Below are 23,089 nucleotides of genomic sequence, written 5' to 3' on the forward strand. Positions count from 1 at the left end.
TAGCTATAGAATCCCAATGCAATGATATGGTGAAACTACTGCATTAACATAACTAATATTGTTAGTTTGTTAATATACAGTCATAATATGTGTGAAAACAAACTTTACAAACAGAAAGAGTTTCTACCTTTATCTTAAAATGTGTTAGGCACATAGGAGAGGCTTTGAAGTTATAATACATCTATGTATTAAAATGCACAACATTTTTTTTATTTAAATATGAGCATTTGCATCTCCAGGAATGTAATGTATGATATCTGTAGAAAAGAAATAGAAAAATACAGTTTTAGAGTTTCCAAGAATGTCTCACCTGTCCTTTTGAAAAAGGAGCACCTATGACTCCAATTGCTTTGTTTGACTCTCCGCTCATGCTGGCTGCTGACTATTCTCGTCTGCAGTTCATCACCTCTGATACTCTCCTTTTATGCACTGGTGTTGTGTCACTATGAAGTGACCTAGGCTTTAAATCTCCACCCAGAGTTAGAAATAAGTTGTGCAATTTACTTCTGAAAGAAATCATGTGCTACAAACAAATGTTTATTTAATAAAAGATCACAGATTAAAACATGTAAAATTTAATTGTAACACTGTTCTTTTAAAGTTCCAAATATATATATATATACACAAGTGGATATATCTACACACCCCTGTTAAAATGTCAGGTTTCTGTGATGTAAAAAAATGAGACAAAGATAAATCATTTCAGAACTTTTTCCCCCATTAATGTGACCTATAAACTGTACAACTCAATTGAAAAACTGAAATCTTTTAGGTAAAGGGAAATAAAAAAATAATAAAAAAATAATATGGTTGCATAAGTGGGAACACCCTTAAACTAATATTCTATTACAGCACTCAGTCTTTTTGGGTATGAGTTTTTCAGCATGGCACATCTTGACTTGGCAAGATTTGCCCACTCTTCTTTGCAAAAACACTCTTAATCTGTCAGAATGCAAGGGCATCTCCTGTGCACAGCCCTCTTCAGATCACCCCACAGATTTTGAATTGGATTCAGGTCTCGGCTCTGGCTGGGCCATCCCAAAACTTTAATCTTATTCTGGTAAAGCCGTTCCTTTGTTGATTTGGATGTATGCTTTGGGGCGTTGTCATGCATAAAGATGAAGTTCCTCTTCATGTTCAGCTTTCTAGCAGAAGCCTGAAGGTTTTGTGCCAATATTGTCTGGTATTTGGAACTGTTCATTATTCCCTCTACCTTGACTAAGGCACCAGTTCCAGCTGAAAAACAGCCCCAAAGCATGATGCTGACACCACCATGCTTCACTGTGGGTATGGTGTTCTTTTGGTGATATGCAATGTTGTTTTTGCGCCAAACCTATCTTTTGGAATTATGGCCAAAAAGTTCAACTTTGGTTTCATCAGATAAGAACACCTTTTGCAACATGCTTTTGGGAAACTTCAGATGTGGTTTTGCAAAATTTAGCCGGGCTTGGATGTTTTTTTTTTAAGAAAAGGCTTCCGTATTGCCACTCTACCCCATAGCTCAGACATATGAAGAATACGGGCGATTGTTGTCACATGTACCACACAGCCAGTACTTGCCAGATATTCCTGCAGCTCCTTTAATGTTGCTGTAGGCCTCTTGGCAGCTTCTCAGACCAGTTTTCTTCTCGTCTTTTCATCAATTTTGGAGGGACATCCAGTTCTTGGTAATGTCACTGTTGCACCATATTTTCTTCACTTGATGATGACTGTCTTCACTGTGTTCCATGGTATATCTAATGCCTTGGAAATTCTTTTATACCCTTCTCCTGACTGATACCTTTTAACAATGAGATCCCTCTGATGTTTTAGAAGCTCTCTGCGGACTATGGCTTTTGCTGTAGGATGTGACTAACAAAATGTCAGGAAAGCCCTACTAGAACAGCTGAACTTTATGTGGGGTTAATCAGAGGCACTTTAAATGATGACAGGTGTGTACTGACTCCTATTTAACATGATTTTGAATGTGATTGCTTAATTCTGAACACAGCTACATCCCCAGTTATAAAAGGGTGTGCACACTTATGCAACCATTTTATTTTATTTTTTTTATTTTTATTTCCCTTTACCTAAAAGATTTCAGTTTGTTTATCAATTGAGTTGTACAGTTTATAGGTCACATTAAAGGTGGAAAAAGTTCTGAAATGATTTATCTTTGTCTCATTTTTTTACATCACAGAAACCTGACATTTTAACAGGGGTGTGTAGACTTTTTATATCCACTGGTATATATATACAGTATACACAATCGCCTTTTACGATTTAATCCTTTCCGCAATCTAAGAGCTGTGGTAAACTGGTTTTCGAAAATAAAAAGTTGCACAAAACACAAAAATACATTACAAAGTACACTTACACTATTAATCCCGAAACCGCCACCCTCCCACATGGCAAAGTAAATAAATAAAATATTCACCCTTTAATCCACCATCCCCACACACCACAAGCACTAATTAAAACTATTAACCCCTAAACTGCCAATGCTCCCACATCGCAAAGTACCTAAATAAACTATTAACCCCTAAACCTCCATCCACCACATCGCAAAGTACCTAAATAAACTATTAATCCCTAAACCGCCATCCTCCCACATCGCAAACACTAATTAAAACTATTAACACTAAACCGCCATCCCCCACATTGCAAAGTACCTAAATAAACTATAAACCCCTAAACCTCCATACCCCCACATCGCAAATTACCTAAATAAACTATTAACCTCTAAACCGCCATCCCCAGATCATAAAGTACATAAATAAACTATCCTCAAAACCCCTATAACCTAACACCCCCTAACTTAAACCAGTTTAAAAAAAACTCATAAATTAACCAAAAAAATCTTAACTACCGTAACATAAAACAAAAAAACTTACCTGTGAAATTAAATAAAAACCTTATCTTACCTTTAAAAATCAAAACCTAACATTACACAAAATAAAATAAATAACATTACAGAAAAAAAATTACACAAAAATAAAAAAAACTAACATTACAAAAAATAAAAAAATGAATTACCAAAAATAAAAAATGTAATCCTATTCTAATACCACTTAAAAAAAAAAACCAACAACCCCAAAATAAAAAATAAACCCTTGCCCTAAAGCGATCAGCTCTTTTGGTGAAACAAAACAAAACACTAACCACTTTAACATTACAACCAACCCCCCCAAAATAAAAAACATAACTAAAAACAACTAAATGACCCATTACCCTGTAAAGGGCATTTGGATGGGCATTTCCCTTAAAGGGCATTTAGCTCTTTTGCTGCCCAAAAAAACAACAACAATCTATAAAAAACAAAAACAAAACCCAAACCTAACACTAACCCCAAAGTTGGTACTCACCGTTGATGATGGGCGGTGCTCCATCTTTTAGGGGTTAATAGTTTATTTAAGTACTTTGCAATGTGGGGAAATAGTGGTTTAGGGGTTAATAGTGTTTTAGGTACTTTGCTATGTGGGGGGATTGGCGGTTTACGGGTTAATAGTTTTAATTAGTGTTTGCGATGTGGGGGGATGGAGGTTTAGGGGTTAATAGTTTTAATTAGTGTTGATGATGTTGGGGATGGTGGTATAGGGGTTATTAGGCTAGGGGCTTATGGTAGGGTGTGTTGTTTTTCACTCTGTTTTCTTCATTGGTTTCTATGGGGGGATACATGCACTCACACGTGAAAACTCATTTTAGGATCTTAGGATTGTTTTGCTTTTCGGGTTACTGCTAGCACAAAATACGTTTTTTTTTTCAAATTGTAATACCAGCGGAACCAGACAAGAGCAAAAAGCTTAACGCTAGTGATGCTTTCACTAACGTCAAAAAAATATTCACCGCGGCACTTGTAATCTAGCCATTATTTTTTTGTACTTTGTCCTATGCTCCCTAACCTAAAGTGGGCAAAAAGCAAAATGTTGCAAATTTTCTTTTTGGTAATTTTTTTTTAATTTTTTTTAGTTAATTTCCATTCATTGTCAAATTTGTTTCAAGCTAAAATTTTGGTTTTGAGCTACAGTGCAGATTCTTGCCATTTTCCTTTATCTGAAGCTGTAATCAGTTATATTAGCTTTTATTTAGTCATTCTATGTAATTCTTAAACTTATTCTTTTATTTATACATCTAATTTTTTTTGCACTGCATTTTTGGTAAAACTAAAAAGTTTACTCAAAGTTACAGTAACTAGTATCCTATATGTCTATACTTATAGAGACATTCATGATTCAAATAGAGCACACACTTTTAAAAAACTTTCCAACTTACTTATTTTATTTAATTTGCTTCTTTTTATTGATATCCCTTGTTGAAAAGCATACCTAGAGATAGGCAGAGGCTTAGAAGCAGGAAGGGAGCTAGCAGATGATTGGTGGCTGCATATATATATATATATATATGCCTCTTGTCATTGGCTCAACAATGTGTTCAGCTAGCTCCCTCCAAGTAGTGCATTGCTGCACCTTCAACAAAGGATAATATAAATAAAATGAAAAGTTGCTAACAAATGTATGCTCTATTTAGGTTTCATAGTGAAGAAGCTGTAGGAGGAGTTAAAAAAAACCTGTGCGATCCAAGGGTGAAGGCTACGCTAGCAAACCGTACAAAATCTCTGCCATTTCGGAGGGAGAAGCTTGTGCAAAGGTTAAATGAGCTTCAAAGAAAACGGGCTATAGTGAAAGTGGGAGAAGATGAGGAGCACAAGGAAGCTCCTTTGCGGCAGCAGCAGCTGTACCTAACTTTCATCCTCCTCATCTTCCGTTGCTCATCCTCACGGACAGGGTGAGACCCAACAGCCCAGAAAAACAACACGATTTAGAGATCGAGTTCTGGATAATCTGGTTGGCTCTACCCATACCCCTACAAGTGAGAGTAGTGCTTCTCAGATGGTGAAAGCCTACCATGAGGAACCTCCATTACCTTATACTTCTGATCCATTAGTATACTGGGACCAGAAGTATACTGGAAGGATCTGTCTGTAGCTGCCTTGGAGCTGCTTTCATGTCCACCTAGCAGCATCTGAAGTAAAATGATTTTCTCTGTAACTGGCAACAATCTCACCCCATGCATTGAATGTATTAGTTGAAATTCTTCTTTTCCACCCGAACCTATGATGAAAAAGAAAATATGGATGTTATTGGTTGTGCCACACACTTTTGATGACAACATGCTGCACTTTACACACCGCACACACTCTCACTCTATAACACTTTGTTATAAAAATTGGAACAGAAAATAAGAACACAACCTTGTTTTTAGATTTGGGAGATGTTTTGGGGGTCTGTTAGGATGAATCAATGCATACTTGGGTCGAAGTGGTCTCTTCATAGTAAACCTATGTGAACCGTCAAAGGGGATTTTTGGGTTTGGATTTTGGGAAAAACCTCCAAAGTTCATGGACGGCAATGGCTGGTATGGCTGAATATATTTATTTTCATGTTCATACCAATGAAGGGGTGGTTACTGCCAGGATATTCTCTCTCATTACAGTAGTTTCCATCAAAACTGAAGTATCCCAGCATCATGGTGTCAGGGTACAGGTAAATACATATATATATGTCAATAGGACAGGAAAATGTGTATGTATGAAACCATATTTTTATCAGATATTACTGTAATAGGGTTGAAATTCTGATGTCAGGATTGGATTAAAAAAACCCCCACAAGTTTGAATAAACATTTCAGAACTAAATTGTAGACAGGATGTCTCCAGAGACCCTGAAACTGAAGCATTTGCTCTTAATTGGAAGTGCAAACTCATGTTCAGCTCCTCCCCCATTTGGTATGCAAAATTATTCTAAACACCCCAGTGAGGGAAATAAACATTTGGCTTATTTAACTTTAACAGCCATCTCAGGATACAATATGTTTTTCTACCTGGAAATGTGTGATAAACTCCCTACTCCTCACAGAGGAACCTGTTAGTCTAGTTTAAAGGGACATGTCTTGGGAAAACCTTAGCCTCACACTCAGGTGCAAATGAGCCCTGCTGTTTAACGCTGACACTTGAATATACGTAATGTAGACGTTGCGTCTAGGGGAGGATAACACACAGTGGAAACACATATTTTAAATTCTACTCTTGGGAACCATTGTTAAGAGACAGCTTAAGTAAAATTAAATACATTTTGAAAAAGAAAGAAAATGCCAATAGCTTCATGTGTGTTTGAAATAATTCAAATAACCTATATATGTATATATATATGGAACTGAAACATATTATATTAAATGAAGATATGTTGCAGTAAATAGATATATGAATAAATAAATCCAAATCTATAATAGGTTAAATGGAAATTACAATAAACTCATTGTTAAAAGACAACATAGAAATTAATACATGTGTGTGCATATCTATAAAATATTTTTTCTATTTTCAGATGGACCATAGAGGAATGCATGCAGGCAGAACTGGTTGGAAATGTGAAACATGCTATATCTACATGAATAAAATGTCATGATTTAAATATTATTAATTTCAGAATAATTAATAGGATAAATTATTTTAATATAATATAATGTTAGACACATGATGTTTCATGTCAAAATAATCAGAATAAATATTGTGACCTAGCCCAATGCATACAAACATATAACTTATTAATGTAAGGAAATTATGGCATTTATTACACATTTTAAAGAAATATTTTCTTTCTTTTTTTTTAAACATCATTTTATTGGGTTTTTCAAACAAACATTTAACATAAAAGAAAAAATCTCATTGTCAGAGTTACAGTTTTTACCTTGAGTAATACCGTACAATAGTCCTATTCAGACCTGTAAATCATATTATCTTTAAAGGGGTTACCTCATTACTTTCAAGAATCTACATCACATTATAAGCTTTACAACAAACAATATTTTGATTACATATCATAATATATTCTTCAAGTGCTACATAATATAAAATAAAAAAAATAAAAATAAAAATAAAAGGGGAAGAGAGAGAGAGAGAGAGAGAGAGAGAGAGAGAGAGAGAGAGAGAGAGAGAGAACCCCAAAAAAACTAGTCTCTCCTTGTGAAGCAGATATCTTAACTTTAAAGGGACAGTTTACTCAAAAAATTTCTCCCTTTTAATTTGTTCCCAATGATCCACTTTACCTGCTGGAGTGTATTAAATTATTTACAAGTAGCTCCTTTACCCTTATATTGGCATTTGAAATTGTTGATTTAGCATGTGGTATCCCCACCTATTCTGAAAGTTTGTGGCCGCGCGTACCAGCTATAGATAAGCTTTGTAAACACAGCCAGCAGAAGAAATTACACTCCCAGTCGGATATAGCAGAGATAAGGTAATACAATGTTGATTTTTCATTGTTCTCTCAAAGTACTGGTGATTGTTTTAAGGACAGATATAAGATAAAGTAGCAGGTATATGTGCACAATGTGATACAGTAATGAGATCTGATTATACCTACAAGCTCAACCCATTTTATTAGGTTGTGGCTTCAAAACACAAAATCAGAGCTTTAATATACACAAATAAGCCTTAAAAAGCTAATTTTCATACATTTTTTACTCTGCAGTTGGTAAAAAAGCAATTGTAAACACATTAAGGGAAAAACTATTTTACAGTATACTGTCCCTTTAAGCCCCGATTTGACTAATATCTATCCAGTGATATGGTAGCTCACTCTCTAAAACCAGAGAAAGCAATATTGGGGAATTCTGAAATCTAGCTATAAATTGGTGTTGCAGTGGTACTGGCCAAGCACATATAAATTTCTTCCATTTTGCTAAAAAGGCTCGAAAATGTGTTTCCAAATTAATTTTAGCCTCATAAGACTCAATTGTCATTTGTAGCGTTAGTATGTTTATTAATTCAGGAATAGTGGGAATCTTTAGTGTTTTCCATACTCTAAATAGTTGATTTCTAACAGCCATTATAGTAAAATTAATAAAGAGTTGCTCTCCTTTATTTCTTATGTCCGAGTCTAAAAGAAGAATCTGCCAAAATGTAATAGTAATTTTTTTCTCAAGGTATTTATTTAACCAATAGTTAACTTTTCTCCAATATTGATTGATTTTAGGACATGCCCATATACAGTGAATAATATCTGCCATTTCTTCTTTGCATTTAAAACAGCTTATTTGTCTAATTTTAGAGATCTTATACAACCTATATGGGGTAAAATAATAGTTGTTAAGTAATTTTATCTGAGATTCCCGCCAGCTTATATTACTAGTTGCTTGGGTTGAGAGAGGTATACTCTTTACAATGTCCTGTTCTGTTATATATGGGATCAATTTCAGTATATTTTCTTTAAGTATTCTTATATTATTTTGACCGGACTTAGCAATTAAGGATTTATACCAATAGGAGGTTGATCTTCGACCTATCTCATACAATTTAATTCCGTTAGGAATCTCTTTAGCGCCCCACTCTAATCCACTTATTCTACTCAATTGCGTAGCATAATTTCTTATCTGCAGATAGGCATAAAAACTCTTGGACGGAAGAGCATATCTAGCAGAAATATTTTCAAATGATTGTGGTGTCTTATTATCATCTTGAAAGAGCTGGGACACATAAACAAGTCCCTTCCTCTTCCAGTCATGAAATACCATATCCCGTACCCCCGGTAGGAAGTCAGGATTACCTGTAATGGGTAGTAAATGGAGGGACCTTGAATCATGCCCCAACTCTTTACAATACTTCTGCCACGCAATAATAATATTAACAAAAGTCAGACTGTATGCAATATTACTTGGTAGCCTCTTTACTGTACAATGTAGTAAGGCTCTCAAATCGAATGGTTCAGCTAGTTTTGTTTCTATTTCATAATGAGTGACATAATTTGCTTCTGATACCCAATCTACCGCAAACTTTATCATACTAACCCAGTTATAGTATTCTATACTAGGCAACGCTAAGCCCCCATATCTTTTTTGTTGGGTTGATCTTATCCTCGATATTCTAGGCCAAATCTTTCCCCAAATAAACAACGAACATGCTGTATAAAACCTTTTAATATCTCGTTTCGTAATAAATAAAGGAAGATTATGTAACAAAAACAAGATTCGTGGAAAGAAGATTGTCTTTATTAACATAATCTTAGCGGAAATTGATAAATAATATAGTTTCCAATTTTTCATCTCATTTGCGATATTAGCGAATATATCCTCATAGTTAAGCCTATACCAGTTTTTAGAAATTTTAATTCCCAAATATTTCATATTTTCTACTTCCTTAAATACATGTAGTAAGTTACTATTTACTATTTATACTATTTATGAATCCATAAAATCTCGGACTTTGAGGGATTAATTCTATAACCAGAGAATTTACTATAACAATTAATTAGCCCGAGGGATTGTGGTATACTATGGATTGTATTGCTTAAATATAATAAGAGATCGCCTGCATAGAGGGATAGAATGGCTCTCTGGTCTCCCAATACTATACCTACTAGCTCTTGTCTGAGCCATACTGCCAGTGGTTCTAATGAAACGTTAAATAGAAGGGGTGACAAGGGACATCATTGCCTCGTACCCCTCTGCAGTGTAATGTGTTGTGACAAAAGGCCATTAACTAATACTTGTGATCTCGAGTTTTTATATATTTTTCTAAGCATATTGACTATATTACCAGAAAACCCAAAATTTTCTAGCGCCAAAAACAGGTGTTCCCATATAATCAAATCAAAAGCCTTTTTGTCATCTAGTGTAACTAAAGCAAGGTCTGTCTTTATCTTAGTTTTCTCTCTTCCTTTATTATAATAATGGTCTATAGTCAAGAGTACTTTCCCAATGTTACGAGCTACATTTCTTGTTGGTATAAAGCCTGTCTGGTCACTATGAATTATTGCTCCAATAACTTTCTTAAATCTTTGGGCCATTATTGTCATCAACAATTTATAGTCATTATTTAACAGGGATATAGGTCTATATCCACCTGGATCCTCTGTGTCTTTACCCTTTTTATATATAAGCGTTATAATTGAGTCTGAAAAATATAAGGAATTCATCTGACTTTCACTCAGATAATAATTGAATAGTTTAGTTAGAGTAATTGATATCTCTTTATTTAAAATTTTATAGAATTTGGAAGGTAACCTATCTGGGCCAGGGGCTTTATTTTGCTTCATATTTTTAATGGCCTTTTCGCATTCTTCTACTGTTATTGGCTGATTGATCATCCTTAGGTCATCCTCACTAATCTTTGGTAATTTAACGTTCTGCCAGAACTTCTCTTGCTCTACTTCATCTATTTTTACCTTAGAATAAATTATTTGGTAGTATTTATAAAATATATCACGAATTTCAGTAGCCTGGGTATATCTTCGCTCTCCATCTCTAATGCTTGTTATTATATTCTTGTTTTTCCTAATTTTATAGGTTCTTGCTAAATGCTTAGCAGTAATACCTTGGAATCCTTGATAAAAAGCTCTATTTTTTAGATCTTCTAGTGACCAGGCTTCTTTCATGAAAAGCTCCCTAGCTTCTTTAGCTTGTTTATATTTATTCCAATGAATGTTATTCGGCTCGGTGAGATATCTCCTATATGCGTTTTTAAGTTGGTTAGTTAGTTGAGTCTCTTGTTGTTTATATTTCTTTTTTTTTTTAACCATATATGATTTTATCTCACCTCTCAGGACAGTCTTACCGGCTTCCCAAAAAATGTCTATTTTGTGTAAATATCCTATGTTGTTTCTATAGTACTCTCTCCAGGCTTCCACCAGCCAATTTCTAAACTGTATATTATTTGACATATAATTTGGGAAATGGATAATGTTATTACTCTTACCCACTAAGGTGGATATCTGTAGTTTTAAACTCACTATTGCGTGATCTGACAGAACGATCTCTGAGATCTGTGACTCAACATCCAGAGATAGCAGTCTCTCTTCCAAAAGAAATAAATCTATTCTTGAAATTTTTTTATGTGCTTTTGATACACATGAATAGTTACGTGTATCGGGGTGTTGTATTCGCATATATCTTTTTATATTCTTTTAGATTTAGGGTTTTACAAAAATCCCTAAAAAGTTTAGCATAATATCTTGGGGAGCTTAGCTTGAACCGGTCTATCTCTGGGTGTTGAGCCATATTAAAGTCTCCGGCAATCACTAAATTACATTCCAAATAAGGGATCAATTTATTTTTTATTTTATTCCAAAACTGAACATCAAATTCGTTTGGTTCGTATATATTACAAAATGTCCAAAGTTTCTTATTTATTTCTATTTGAATAACAATATATCTACCTAATGGGTCTAATTCCTGTTTTGTGATTTTATAATTAAGATTCTTATTAAATAAAATAGCCACGTCACATTTTCTACGATTACATGGAGTGGCCACTACCTCTGCAATCCATCCAACCCTTAATTTATCAATTTCAGGTGCCTTTAGATGCAATTCTTGTTAAAAGATTATATTGGGTTTCTGGGTTTTAAGCCGTTTCAGAACATTCTTTCTTTTAATTGGGGACATTATACCTCCCACATTCCAAGATACCAGCTTGAGCTCAGCAGTCATCTCTGATCTAGTATAGTCTCATACTTTTATCACTGGGAGAGAGAAAAAAAAAAAAAAGGAAAAAAATAATCCAACTCTTTCCCCCTATACAAAGATTTATATTTAGCCAATATTTCTATCTTCAAAAAAAATTGAATTAATTTCCGTTTAATTACCTGTAGCACTTTAAAAACATGAGCAATACTTAAAAAGTTCAAATCACACTCCCTTCTATCAGGGAAGAAATGAAAACACACAATTACAATTGTCAACCATATTTCAGCCATTTCATATACCTAAGTCAGTCTTTTCTAAAATGAACTTAGTTTAACTATCCATCTTGCAGTTTAAGAAATAAAATTATCTTTCCTCTCTATGGTTATAAGATTTATTTTATGTTTTTCAAGAAAGAGGCTTACTTCTGATGTATTATTTAGTATATGGGTAGACTCATCCAGATCAACCAATATTTGTGCAGGATATCTCATTCTAGCTCTATATTCTGCTTTAATTATAGATACAGTAAGGGGCCATTTCCTTACGTTTAGTAGTAGTTTCTAATGAAAAATCTTGAAACAAATGTATGCATATTTTACCCATCATTAATACATTTCTTTTACTGTAGTGTCTTAAAATATTCATTTTGTCTTGGAAATTAAGATAACGTATTATCACAATACGAGGTCTATTATTCCCATCGCTAAATCTTTTTATTTGTCCTGTCCTATGTGCCCGTTCCACTAATACCCCTTCTGGTTGGATACTCATTCCAAGCAGTTGAGGAAGCGTTTGGGAGGCAAACTTTATTAAGTCTTTGAATTCTCTAGTCTCAGGCACTCCTACCACCCTGACGTTATTACGCCGAGACCTGTCTTCCAGGTCTTCTATTTTAGATTGTAAAGTTTTTATCTTAACGCCATATTCTCTATGTTGAACCTCCTGGGTATTTCTATAGTCCTCCAGTTCAGAAACCCTGGTTTCTACTTCGGCAATTCTATTTGAGAATTGTCGAAATTCGTTCGTTAGTCCCGCTATTTCTTTTTTTAGAGATTCGAACTGGGGGAGTATAAGGTCGGCTATTTGATTAAACATTACATTAACCTCAGGGTTTTGAGTGGGTGTACTTATTATATCCATTGAATTATCTAGAGCAGATCTAGGTTTTTTGTCCTTTTTAGCAGGCATTGCAGGGATCTATTTTTAGAGTTAGTGATAAATCTTTCCATAGGTAGTGAAAAAAAAGAAACCTATGTATACCAAAAGTGTCACTGTGCTACAGTGAGGGAAAAAAAAATGTGAGTGAATAGTGATAGGTGCAAACCAAGAATATCTAGAAGTGTATAAAGGGAAAGTGAACTCTAGCTTAACTCCTTTCTTCTTCCTTATCTTTACAGATAATTTTCAGAACAGTCTAATATCCTGTGGAGTAAATTGTGTTAAGTTGTGGTAATAGTGTTAGTGGTGCTAACCACTTAAAAAATTAAAATAAAAAATGTCGAATAAGTTAAATCAGTGTTGTGATTGCCTGCCAAAAAGAAAAAAAAAAAAAGGTACAACAATTCACCTTCTATTTATATATATCTGTTCAGCAAGAACTGCTTTTAATCCTATACAGTTTTCAACCTCTCCTCACGCCAATTTACAACTTTCTCTGTTTACCATTACCAGTAGCTATATTCTTCAATTTAACTATTTCTCAGAATATTGATAAGTTGTATAAGTTACATTTAAAAGCCAGGGGGTAATACAATCGTTTTTGGATAAGTGCTCTAAAGCTATTTCCTGTCAACCTTCTAGGCTACTCTCTATTATCATTATCTATTAAGCAGTTAGCATATTTCAAGAAAACAAAATATCTTTCAGTGACGCCACTTCTTCATTCCCTTTGCTCATATACATATAACAATAGAAGAAAAAAACAAAAAAACTTTATACAATAAATCTTATTATAGGATGAAATTCCACACCTCAGTAGTATCTGGGTTTCCAGAAGAGAAGAAAAGAAATAAAAAAATAAAAACAGCAACAAGGAAAAACAAAGTACAAGACCGCCCATCTTGTATGAGAAAGATGTCCCTTTGTAGGAAGCTTGGTGTATCACCTAAGTTATATACTATAGTTCCAGCCCCCTTTTTTTTTCTTTCCTTTTTTTTTCTTTTCAACCTCAAATTCCTTTAGAAAATGTCCTTTCTTAGTATTGGAGCAAGCTTTTACCCATGCATGAATGTAGGAACCATCCTGATGTTAATGTCCCATCTTATATAAGGCACAAGTATAGCAATTAATGGGGGGCATTTGAATTATTTTCTCCTATTTTACACCCCCTTACGATCCTCAAATGGCTACCAGCCGGGTATATAAAGGGTAAAAGTCAGGGCTATAGTACCTCAGCTTGCAGACTATTGATATGGATCAGAATCAGGACAAACACCCACAACAGGGATGCATATCAATGGTATTTAAAATAGATAGTATATACTTGCGGTCTTTGTGGCACTTCTACAGCAGAACTATGAAATTGGTGTCAGGGTTCTCCTTCTCCGCCAAAACCAGGCTTGGCGGTACACCTCTTGTCTTGCACCAATAGAGCACCCCTTCTGCTTTTTAGAGGTAGTGGACCTTGGTCCTATGCCTTAGGATCTCCTCGGCTGCGTCCTCTTGTATTCAAGCACTCTCAATCTCCTGTCAACACCGGTCCTGGCGGATCCTCCTCTCCGCTCCGGTGCGACACTGTCTGGGTCTATGGAGGTGTGGTTTCCTGGTGTCTAGGCCTCTTAACTCTCACCGGTTCTGCTTTCTTTCTTTTTTAACGCCTCCAGGCGTTCCGGAGTCTATTCCGGCTGAACGTAGGTTGCGGCCTTGGCAAACGGCCTTTCAATCGCCTTCTCGGGTCTCCGGCGTCTTCAGCTGCAAGAGTGTTTTCTCCTGGCAGACACGGAACAAGCAGGCTGCCTATGGAGAATTGATGATATTCACCATGAGTAGCTGGGACTCAAATGCAGCTTCGGTCTCACGTGCATAGCGACGTCATACCAGAAATATTTTCTTTCAATGTGGGGTAGTAAATATATTGCTGTGTTTGTTTGTCATGCTACATGTATTGCTGTGTCTCTTTGTAATGCTGCCACCCGATGGACAAGGTACGGTGTTACGACACAGGTATTACAGCCAGGAGATGATTGGCTGTTAAAGAATGCATCTCCTTGGTAACCTGCATTCACAGGGTGAACCAATCAGAAGGGACAAGCAAAGGGCGTGAACAAACTAGGTCATCAATGATTATATATAATAGGAGTAGTGAATGCACAAGGGACAGTTGTTCAAAAACTTGCTGAGGCTAGTGATCTGACTTTGGCTGCCAACCTTGGGAACATTTCACTAAGCAAGGAGCTGAAAACTTTACCTTGATACATGCAATAACTTTCCTTCGAATGAGATGACCTAAAGACCGCTACGAATTGGTTCAAAATTGGTGAAGTATATTGTTCTAATTTTCAAAACTTGAAACCAAAAGGGAACTGGTGAGAACATAGTCAATTTGTATTTAATAGATTTAAAGAGCAATTTGTACTTTAGTTTATATTCAGCCTGTGTATGGTTAAGCTAATCCTAAATTTTGGGTTGTTTATCTATGCAAATATATATAGTTATAACTCAGAATTGGGTCTTTACATAAATAATATATATATAACTTCTAGTGTTTAAATTAGAGTATATAGACTGTCCCACTGTTTAAATAAGCATTATTAGAATTGTATTGCTTGGGAGTTTAGCTGTTAAAGATCTTGGAATCTCACTATATTAACTAGGTAAAACTTTACTGTAAATAAGAGAAAGTTGTATGAACTCTGTATAGCATATTTTAAATGGTTCTGTTTAACCCCTTAGTGACCGAGGACGTGCAGGGTACGTCTGAAAAAAAAAGGCAGTTAACGCCTGACGACGTACCCTGCACGTCCTCGGCTAAAGTGAGTGCTGGAAGCGATCAAGATCGCTTCCAGGCACTATTACAGTACTGCAGGGATGCCTCGATGTCTGGGCATCCCTGCAGTGCTGTTACGGAGTGCCGGGACCGGAGCGATCACTCCCCCTTGAGTGATCACTTCCGGTTTTGCTCCACGTGGAGCCCGGCAGTGCAGCAGAGCATCGGAAGCGATCGGACACGCTTCCGATGCTCTGCTAGTGTGCTAAGTGCCTCGGTGGGTCGAGGCACTTAGTTAGTATATAAATTTGAATAAAAATTGGGGGTAAAAAATAAAATATTAAATAAAAAAGCCCCCACATATAGCCCCCCCCCCTCCCCCATGAGGCTTCCAAAATGGCGATGCCCAGTGCATCATGGGGCCTCTGGGGGTGTCCCTAGCCTGTCTCACCATAGGGGCAAGCTAGGGTCACCCAATCTGAGCCTTCTTAGAAAAAAAAAAATAATAATAAAATCTCCCATTTGTCTGATCAGGTCAATATTTGTAAATATTGACTCTGATCAGTGTGGATCTCCCTCCCTCTCCTCACTTGCTATTTTGTTGGAGAGAGAGAGAGACCTGTATTTTAGCAGAGAGAGATTTATTTCTTTTATTTGTTAAAAAATTTAAAATCCAAAGGCTCTTTTCAGAGCCATTAACCCCTAGCTTGCCAGTGATCACTATAAATCACTGACAGTAGCACAGCTGCACTTTTTTTTGCTGTCTGTGCATTTTTTTAGGGGTTAATTTTTGTTGTTGTATTTTTTTTTAAAAACTTAAAGGCTCCTTTCAGAGCCATTTAGCTAATTTAATTTAATTTAAAGACTATTTAACCCCTAGCTTGCCAGTGATCGCTATACATCACTGGCATTAGCATAGCTGTACTTTTTTGCTGTCTGTGCATTTTTTAGGGGTTAATTTTTGTTGTTGTAATTTTTTAAAAACCCAAACGCTCCTTTCAGAGCCATTTAGCTAATTTAATTTAATTTAAATAGTATTTAACCCCTAGCTTGCCAGTGATCGCTATAAATCACTGGCATTAGCATAGCTGTACTTTTTTGCTGTCTGTGCATTTTTTTAGGGGTTAATTTTTGTTGTTGTAATTTTTTTAAAAACCCAAAGGCTCCTTTCAGAGCCATTTAGCTAATTTAATTTAATTTAAAGAGTATTTAACCCCTAGCTTGTCAGTGATCGCTATAAATCACTGGCATTAGCATAGCTGTACTTTTTTGCTGTCTGTGCATTTTTTTAGGGGTTAATTTTTGTTGTTGTAATTTTTTAAAAATTCAAAGGCTCCTTTCAGAGCCATTTAGCTAATTTAATTTAATTTAAAGAGTATTTAACCCCTAGCTTGCCAGTGATCGCTATAAATCACTGGCATTAGCATAGCTGTACTTTTTTGCTGTCTGTGCATTTTTTTAGGGGTTAATTTTTGTTGTTGTAATTTTTTAAAAACTCAAAGGCTCCTTTCAGAGCCATTTAGCTAATTTAATTTAATTTAAAGAGTATTTAACCCCTAGCTTGCCAGTGATCGCTATAAATCACTGGCATTAGCATAGCTGTACTTTTTAAAAAAAAAACCCAAAGGCCATTTAGTTAATTTAATTTAAAGAGTATTTAACCCCTAGCTTGCCAGTGATCGCTATAAATCACTGGCATTAGCATAGCTGTACTTTTTTTAAAAAACCCCAAAGGCCATTTAATTAATTAATTAATTTTGGTTTTCTGTGACAGATACAATAATGTCAAAGAAAACATATAGTGCTGAGGAGGCATATGCCATCCTTGCGTCAGAGTCAGATGCCTCTATGTCTGACTCAGACCCCAATTTTGACCCTGCCATATGCTCAGATACATCATTAGATGCAGTCTCAACTGATAGTGATGTATCTGTGGCTGCTAGCCCCCCTGCCAGCCCCCCTGCTAGCCCCCCTGCCAGCCCCCCTGCTAGAAGGAGGCGTGTTGCTGCCATTGCCGCTGAAGAGTGGGTAACGCCTCATCTCCAGAGGCCAGATATCCCACCCTTCACAGCAAATGTTGGCATAAATATAGATGTGGCAGGTTTTAGCCCCCAACAGTCTCTGGAGGTGTTTCTGGGTGATGATGTATTGGGGAACATTGTCGCCCAAACTAATTTATATGCCCATCAGTACCGTGCTGCAAATCCTGAAACATATTTGGCAAAGCAGCAATGGGCCCCCATCAATGTGCCAGAATATAAAAAAATTCTGGGCATTGACTATGCTGATGGGCATCATAAAGAAACCCTCCGTTCGCTCCTACTGGAGCAGTAGCCCCATCTGCTCTACCCCCATTTTCTCCCAGAGTATGTCGAGGCAGAGATATGAAATGATTCTTCATTTCATGCACTTCAGCGACAACAGCCTGTGCCCCCCTAGGGAGCATCCCCAATTTGACAGGCTGTATAAAATCCGCCCCCTGATTACCCACTTTTCTGCCAGGTTTGCAGAGGCTTATACACCTGGAAGGAATATATGCATTGATGAATCCCTGATGAAGTATAAGGGAAGGCTGGGATTCAAGCAGTATATTCCTTCCAAGCGCTCCAGGTATGGGGTAAAGGTGTATAAGCTCTGTGAGAACGAGACTGGGTATACTCAGGCCTTCCGGGTGTATGAGGGAAAGGATAGCCACCTTGACCCTCCAGGTTGCCCAGAACATATGGGAACCACTGGCAAGATTGTCTGGGACCTGATATTACCCCTAATGAACAAAGGGTATCACTTGTACTTAGACAATTTTTATACAAGTGTCCTTTTGTTCAAGCTACTGTATTGCTTTGATACAGTAGCTTGCGGTACTATTAAAAAGAACCGCAAAGGTTTCCCAGGACAACTTGTACGCACCCGGCTACGAAGGGGGGAGACCTCTGCTCTGCGCCAAGAGGAGCTGTTGGCACTGAAGTACAGAGACAAGAAGGATGTATACCTTCTTACCACCATCCACACAGAGAGGACGGTGGCGGTCTCTGTACGTGGCAGAGCTGAGATCATAAGGAAGCCAGTGTGCATCAAGTCTTATAACCGACATATGGGTGGGGTTGATCTGGCAGATCAGCTGCTGCAGCCCTACCTAATTATGCGGAAGACAAGGGCCTGGTACAAAAAGGTTGCAATTTACCTAATGCAGATTGCAACCCACAACGCTTTTTTGTTTTGTACCATGATGCACCTGCTCCCCGGGCGGTGATGGGAGAGAGCAGAGTTGGGGCTACTCATTTTATTTTTAAAATCCCCCCTACTGCCGCAAAGCAGAGACCACAAAAAAAATGCAGAGTCTGTACCAAGAGGGGGCAGAGAAGGGACACTGTATATCACTGTCCTGATTGCCCTGGACAGCCTGGACTCTGCATTGGGGACTGCTTCAAGCGGTACCATACAATGGTCAATTTTTAAAAAATAAATACATTTGCTGTAAAAAAATTTTTGTTATGTTTACTGTTAATTTTTTTGTTGTTATTTTTTTACTTTTAATGTGCCAGATTTTTACATTTCACTAATATATTTTTTTTTCTAAAATGGGGCTGTTCTTTTTTTTTTTTTTTACAAAAACCCCTGTCAAACCTATGCATGGGGGACATAGGTGTTCTCAAGGTGCCTTGCAGAAAACAACCTGTAGTATTTTTTTTGCACTAACTTACAACAGTCTCTCCTAAATCATAGTCAAAAAGCAATGTGTGTGTAAAAATGAAAATTGAAAAATTGCCACCATACACTTTCTCCAATTTTTTTGGCTAAAAAGCCATCAAAGCACACCATATACAATACCTTGGGGTGTCAACATTTCAAAAATATGCACATTCATGGCAATAAATAAAAGTGGGGTTTACAATAGGCCCCAAACTAAAGATAGGCCTATCAGAAGAAATACTCTCACTTAATAACTAAAATCACAAGTCATAAAATTGTAACATAACCTTCCCAAAATCCTGGCAAACCTATGCATGGGGGGCATAGGTGTACTCGGGGTGCCTAGCAGAAAACAACCTGAAGTATTTTTTTGCACTAACTTACAACAGTCTCTCCTAAATCATAGTCAAAAAGCAATGTGTGTGTAAAAATAAAAATAGAAAAAATGCCACCATACACTTTCTCCAATTTTTTTAGCTAAAACAGTTACTTCAAATGCATCAAAGCACACAATATACAATACCTTGGGGTGTCAACATTTCAAAAATATGCACATTCATGGCAATAAATAAAAGTGGGGTTTACAATAGGCCCCAAACTAAAGATAGGCCTATCAGAAGAAATACTCTCACTTAATAACTAAAATCACAAGTCATAAAATTGTAACATAACCTTCCCAAAATCCTGGCAAACCTATGCATGGGGGGCATAGGTGTACTCAGGGTGCCTAGCAGAAAACAACCTGAAGTATTTTTTTGCACTAACTTACAACAGTCTCTCCTAAATCATAGTCAAAAAGCAATGTGTGTGTAAAAATGAAAATTGAAAAAATGCCACCAAACACTTTCTCCATTTTTTTTTAGCTAAAACAGTTACTTCAAATGCATCAAAGCACACCATATACAATACCTTGGGGTGTCAACATTTCAAAAATATGCACATTCATGGAAACAAATAAATTGGGGTATGTTAAAATACCCCCAAAAAGACAATAGGCAAAGAAAATATGTTAAATGTGAAAAAAAATCACAAACGCATGTTGGACATTTGGCATTACACCCCCCGAACAAGCCAAGAAACTTATGCATAGGTGGTATCACTGTACTCAGGAGATGTTGGTGAACACATATTGGGGTCTTCTTTGGCAGTAACACATAACAGGAGCTGAGAATTCATGTCTAAAGTACAATGTGTGTGAAAAATAACACACAAAAAATGACTGCCTAATAGTTTGACAAAGAATTAGTGCATGGAAAGTGTTAAAATACCAGCATTTGAAATACCCTAGGGTGTCTACTTTTCAAAAATATATGGTTTGATGGGGTAAATTACATTGGCCGGCTTCAGAAATGTCCTACATAGGACATGGGTGCATGGGATGTGAAAATTCCAAGTTGAAAAACTGGAATGCGCCCCCTAAAAATAAGGCCTTTTAGCCCCCAGAGAACCCAACACACCTATACATCGGTGGTATCACTGTACTCAGGAGATGTTGTTGAATACATATTGAGGGTTTTTTTTGGCAGTAACACATAACAGGGACAGAGAATATATGCCTAAATTACAATGTGTGTGAAAAATAATGCAAAAAAATGACTACCTAAAAGTTTGACAAAGACTAGTGGTTGAATTAGTGCATGGAAAGTGTTAAAATACCAGCATTTGAAATACCCTAGGGTGTCTACTTTTCAAAAATATATGGTTTGATGGGGGTAATTTACATTGGCCGGCTTCAGAAATGTCCCAAATAGGACATGGGTGCATGATGACAGATGTGAAAATTCCAAGTTGAAAAACTGGAATGCGCCCCCTAAAATTAAGGCCTTTTAGTCCCCAGAGAACCCGACACACCTATACATGGGTGGTATCACTGTACTCAGGAGATGTTGTTGAATACATATTGAGGTTTTTTTTGGCAGTAACACATAACAGGGACTGAGAATATATGCCTAAAGTACAATGTGTGTGAAAAATAATGCAAAAAAATGACTACCTAAAAGTTTGACAAAGACTAGTGGTTGAATTAGTGCATGGAAAGTGTTAAAATACCAGCATTTGAAATACCCTAGGGTGTCTACTTTTCAAAAATATATGGTTTGATGGGGGTAATTTACATTGGCCGGCTTCAGAAATGTCCCAAATAGGACATGGGTGCATGATGACAGATGTGAAAATTCCAAGTTGAAAAACTGGAATGCGCCCCCTAAAATTAAGGCCTTTTAGCCCCCAGAGAACCCGACACACCTATACATGGGTGGTATCACTGTACTCAGGAGATGTTGTTGAATACATATTGAGGTTTTTTTTGGCAGTAACACATAACAGGGACTGAGAATATATGCCTAAAGTACAATGTGTGTGAAAAATAATGCAAAAAAATGACTACCTAAAAGTTTGACAAAGACTAGTGGTTGAATTAGTGCATGGAAAGTGTTAAAATACCAGCATTTGAAATACCCTAGGGTGTCTACTTTTCAAAAATATATGGTTTGATGGGGGTAATTTACATTGGCCGGCTTCAGAAATGTCCCAAATAGGACATGGGTGCATGATGACAGATGTGAAAATTTCCAAGTTGAAAAACTGGAATGCGCCCCCTAAAATTAAGGCCTTTTAGCCCCCAGAGAACCTGACACACCTATACATGGGTGGTATCACTGTACTCAGGAGATGTTGTTGAATACATATTGAGGTTTTTTTTTGGCAGTAACACATAACAGGGACTGAGAATATATGCCTAAGTACAATGTGTGTGAAAAATAATGCAAAAAAATGACTACCTAAAAGTTTGACAAAGACTAGTGGTTGAATTAGTGCATGGAAAGTGTTAAAATACCAGCATTTGAAATACCCTAGGGTGTCTACTTTTCAAAAATATATGGTTTGATGGGGGTAATTTACATTGGCCGGCTTCAGAAATGTCCCAAATAGGACATGGGTGCATGATGACAGATGTGAAAATTCCAAGTTGAAAAACTGGAATGCGCCCCCTAAAATTAAGGCCTTTTAGCCCCCAGAGAACCCGACACACCTATACATGGGTGGTATCACTGTACTCAGGAGATGTTGTTGAATACATATTGAGGTTTTTTTTTGGCAGTAACACATAACAGGGACTGAGAATATATGCCTAAAGTACAATGTGTGTGAAAAATAATGCAAAAAAATGACTACCTTAAAGTTTGACAAAGACTAGTGGTTGAATTAGTGCATGGAAAGTGTTAAAATACCAGCATTTGAAATACCCTAGGGTGTCTACTTTTCAAAAATATATGGTTTGATGGGGGTAATTTACATTGGCCGGCTTCAGAAATGTCCCAAATAGGACATGGGTGCATGATGACAGATGTGAAAATTCCAAGTTGAAAAACTGGAATGCGCCCCCTAAAATTAAGGCCTTTTAGCCCCCAGAGAACCCGACACACCTATACATGGGTGGTATCACTGTACTCAGGAGATGTTGTTGAATACATATTGAGTTTTTTTTTGGCAGTAACACATAACAGGGACTGAGAATATATGCCTAAAGTACAATGTGTGTGAAAAATAATGCAAAAAAATGACTACCTAAAAGTTTGACAAAGACTAGTGGTTGAATTAGTGCATGGAAAGTGTTAAAATACCAGCATTTGAAATACCCTAGGGTGTCTACTTTTCAAAAATATATGGTTTGATGGGGGTAATTTACATTGGCCGGCTTCAGAAATGTCCCAAATAGGACATGGGTGCATGATGACAGATGTGAAAATTCCAAGTTGAAAAACTGGAATGCGCCCCCTAAAATTAAGGCCTTTTAGCCCCCAGAGAACCCGACACACCTATACATGGGTGGTATCACTGTACTCAGGAGATGTTGTTGAATACATATTGAGTTTTTTTTTTGGCAGTAACACATAACAGGGACTGAGAATATATGCCTAAAGTACAATGTGTGTGAAAAATAATGCAAAAAAATGACTACCTAAAAGTTTGACAAAGACTAGTGGTTGAATTAGTGCATGGAAAGTGTTAAAATACCAGCATTTGAAATACCCT

General features: G+C 36.6%; 1 protein-coding gene across 1 annotated transcript in view; it reads right to left on the reverse strand.

Moving 5' to 3' along the window:
* ARG1 (arginase 1) overlaps positions 1-420 on the reverse strand; it is a 71,642-nt gene extending 71,222 nt beyond the window's left edge. Inside the window, exon 1 of the mRNA XM_053710682.1 lies at positions 311-420. Within this exon, the coding sequence (XP_053566657.1) occupies positions 311-370 (60 nt within the window). The 5' untranslated portion in view covers positions 371-420. The remainder of the gene's footprint in view (positions 1-310) is intronic.
* Positions 421-23,089: the final 22,669 nt, after the last annotated feature.

This window comes from Bombina bombina, chromosome 4, assembly GCF_027579735.1.
Source record: "Bombina bombina isolate aBomBom1 chromosome 4, aBomBom1.pri, whole genome shotgun sequence".
Classification (NCBI taxonomy): Eukaryota; Metazoa; Chordata; class Amphibia; order Anura; family Bombinatoridae; genus Bombina; species Bombina bombina.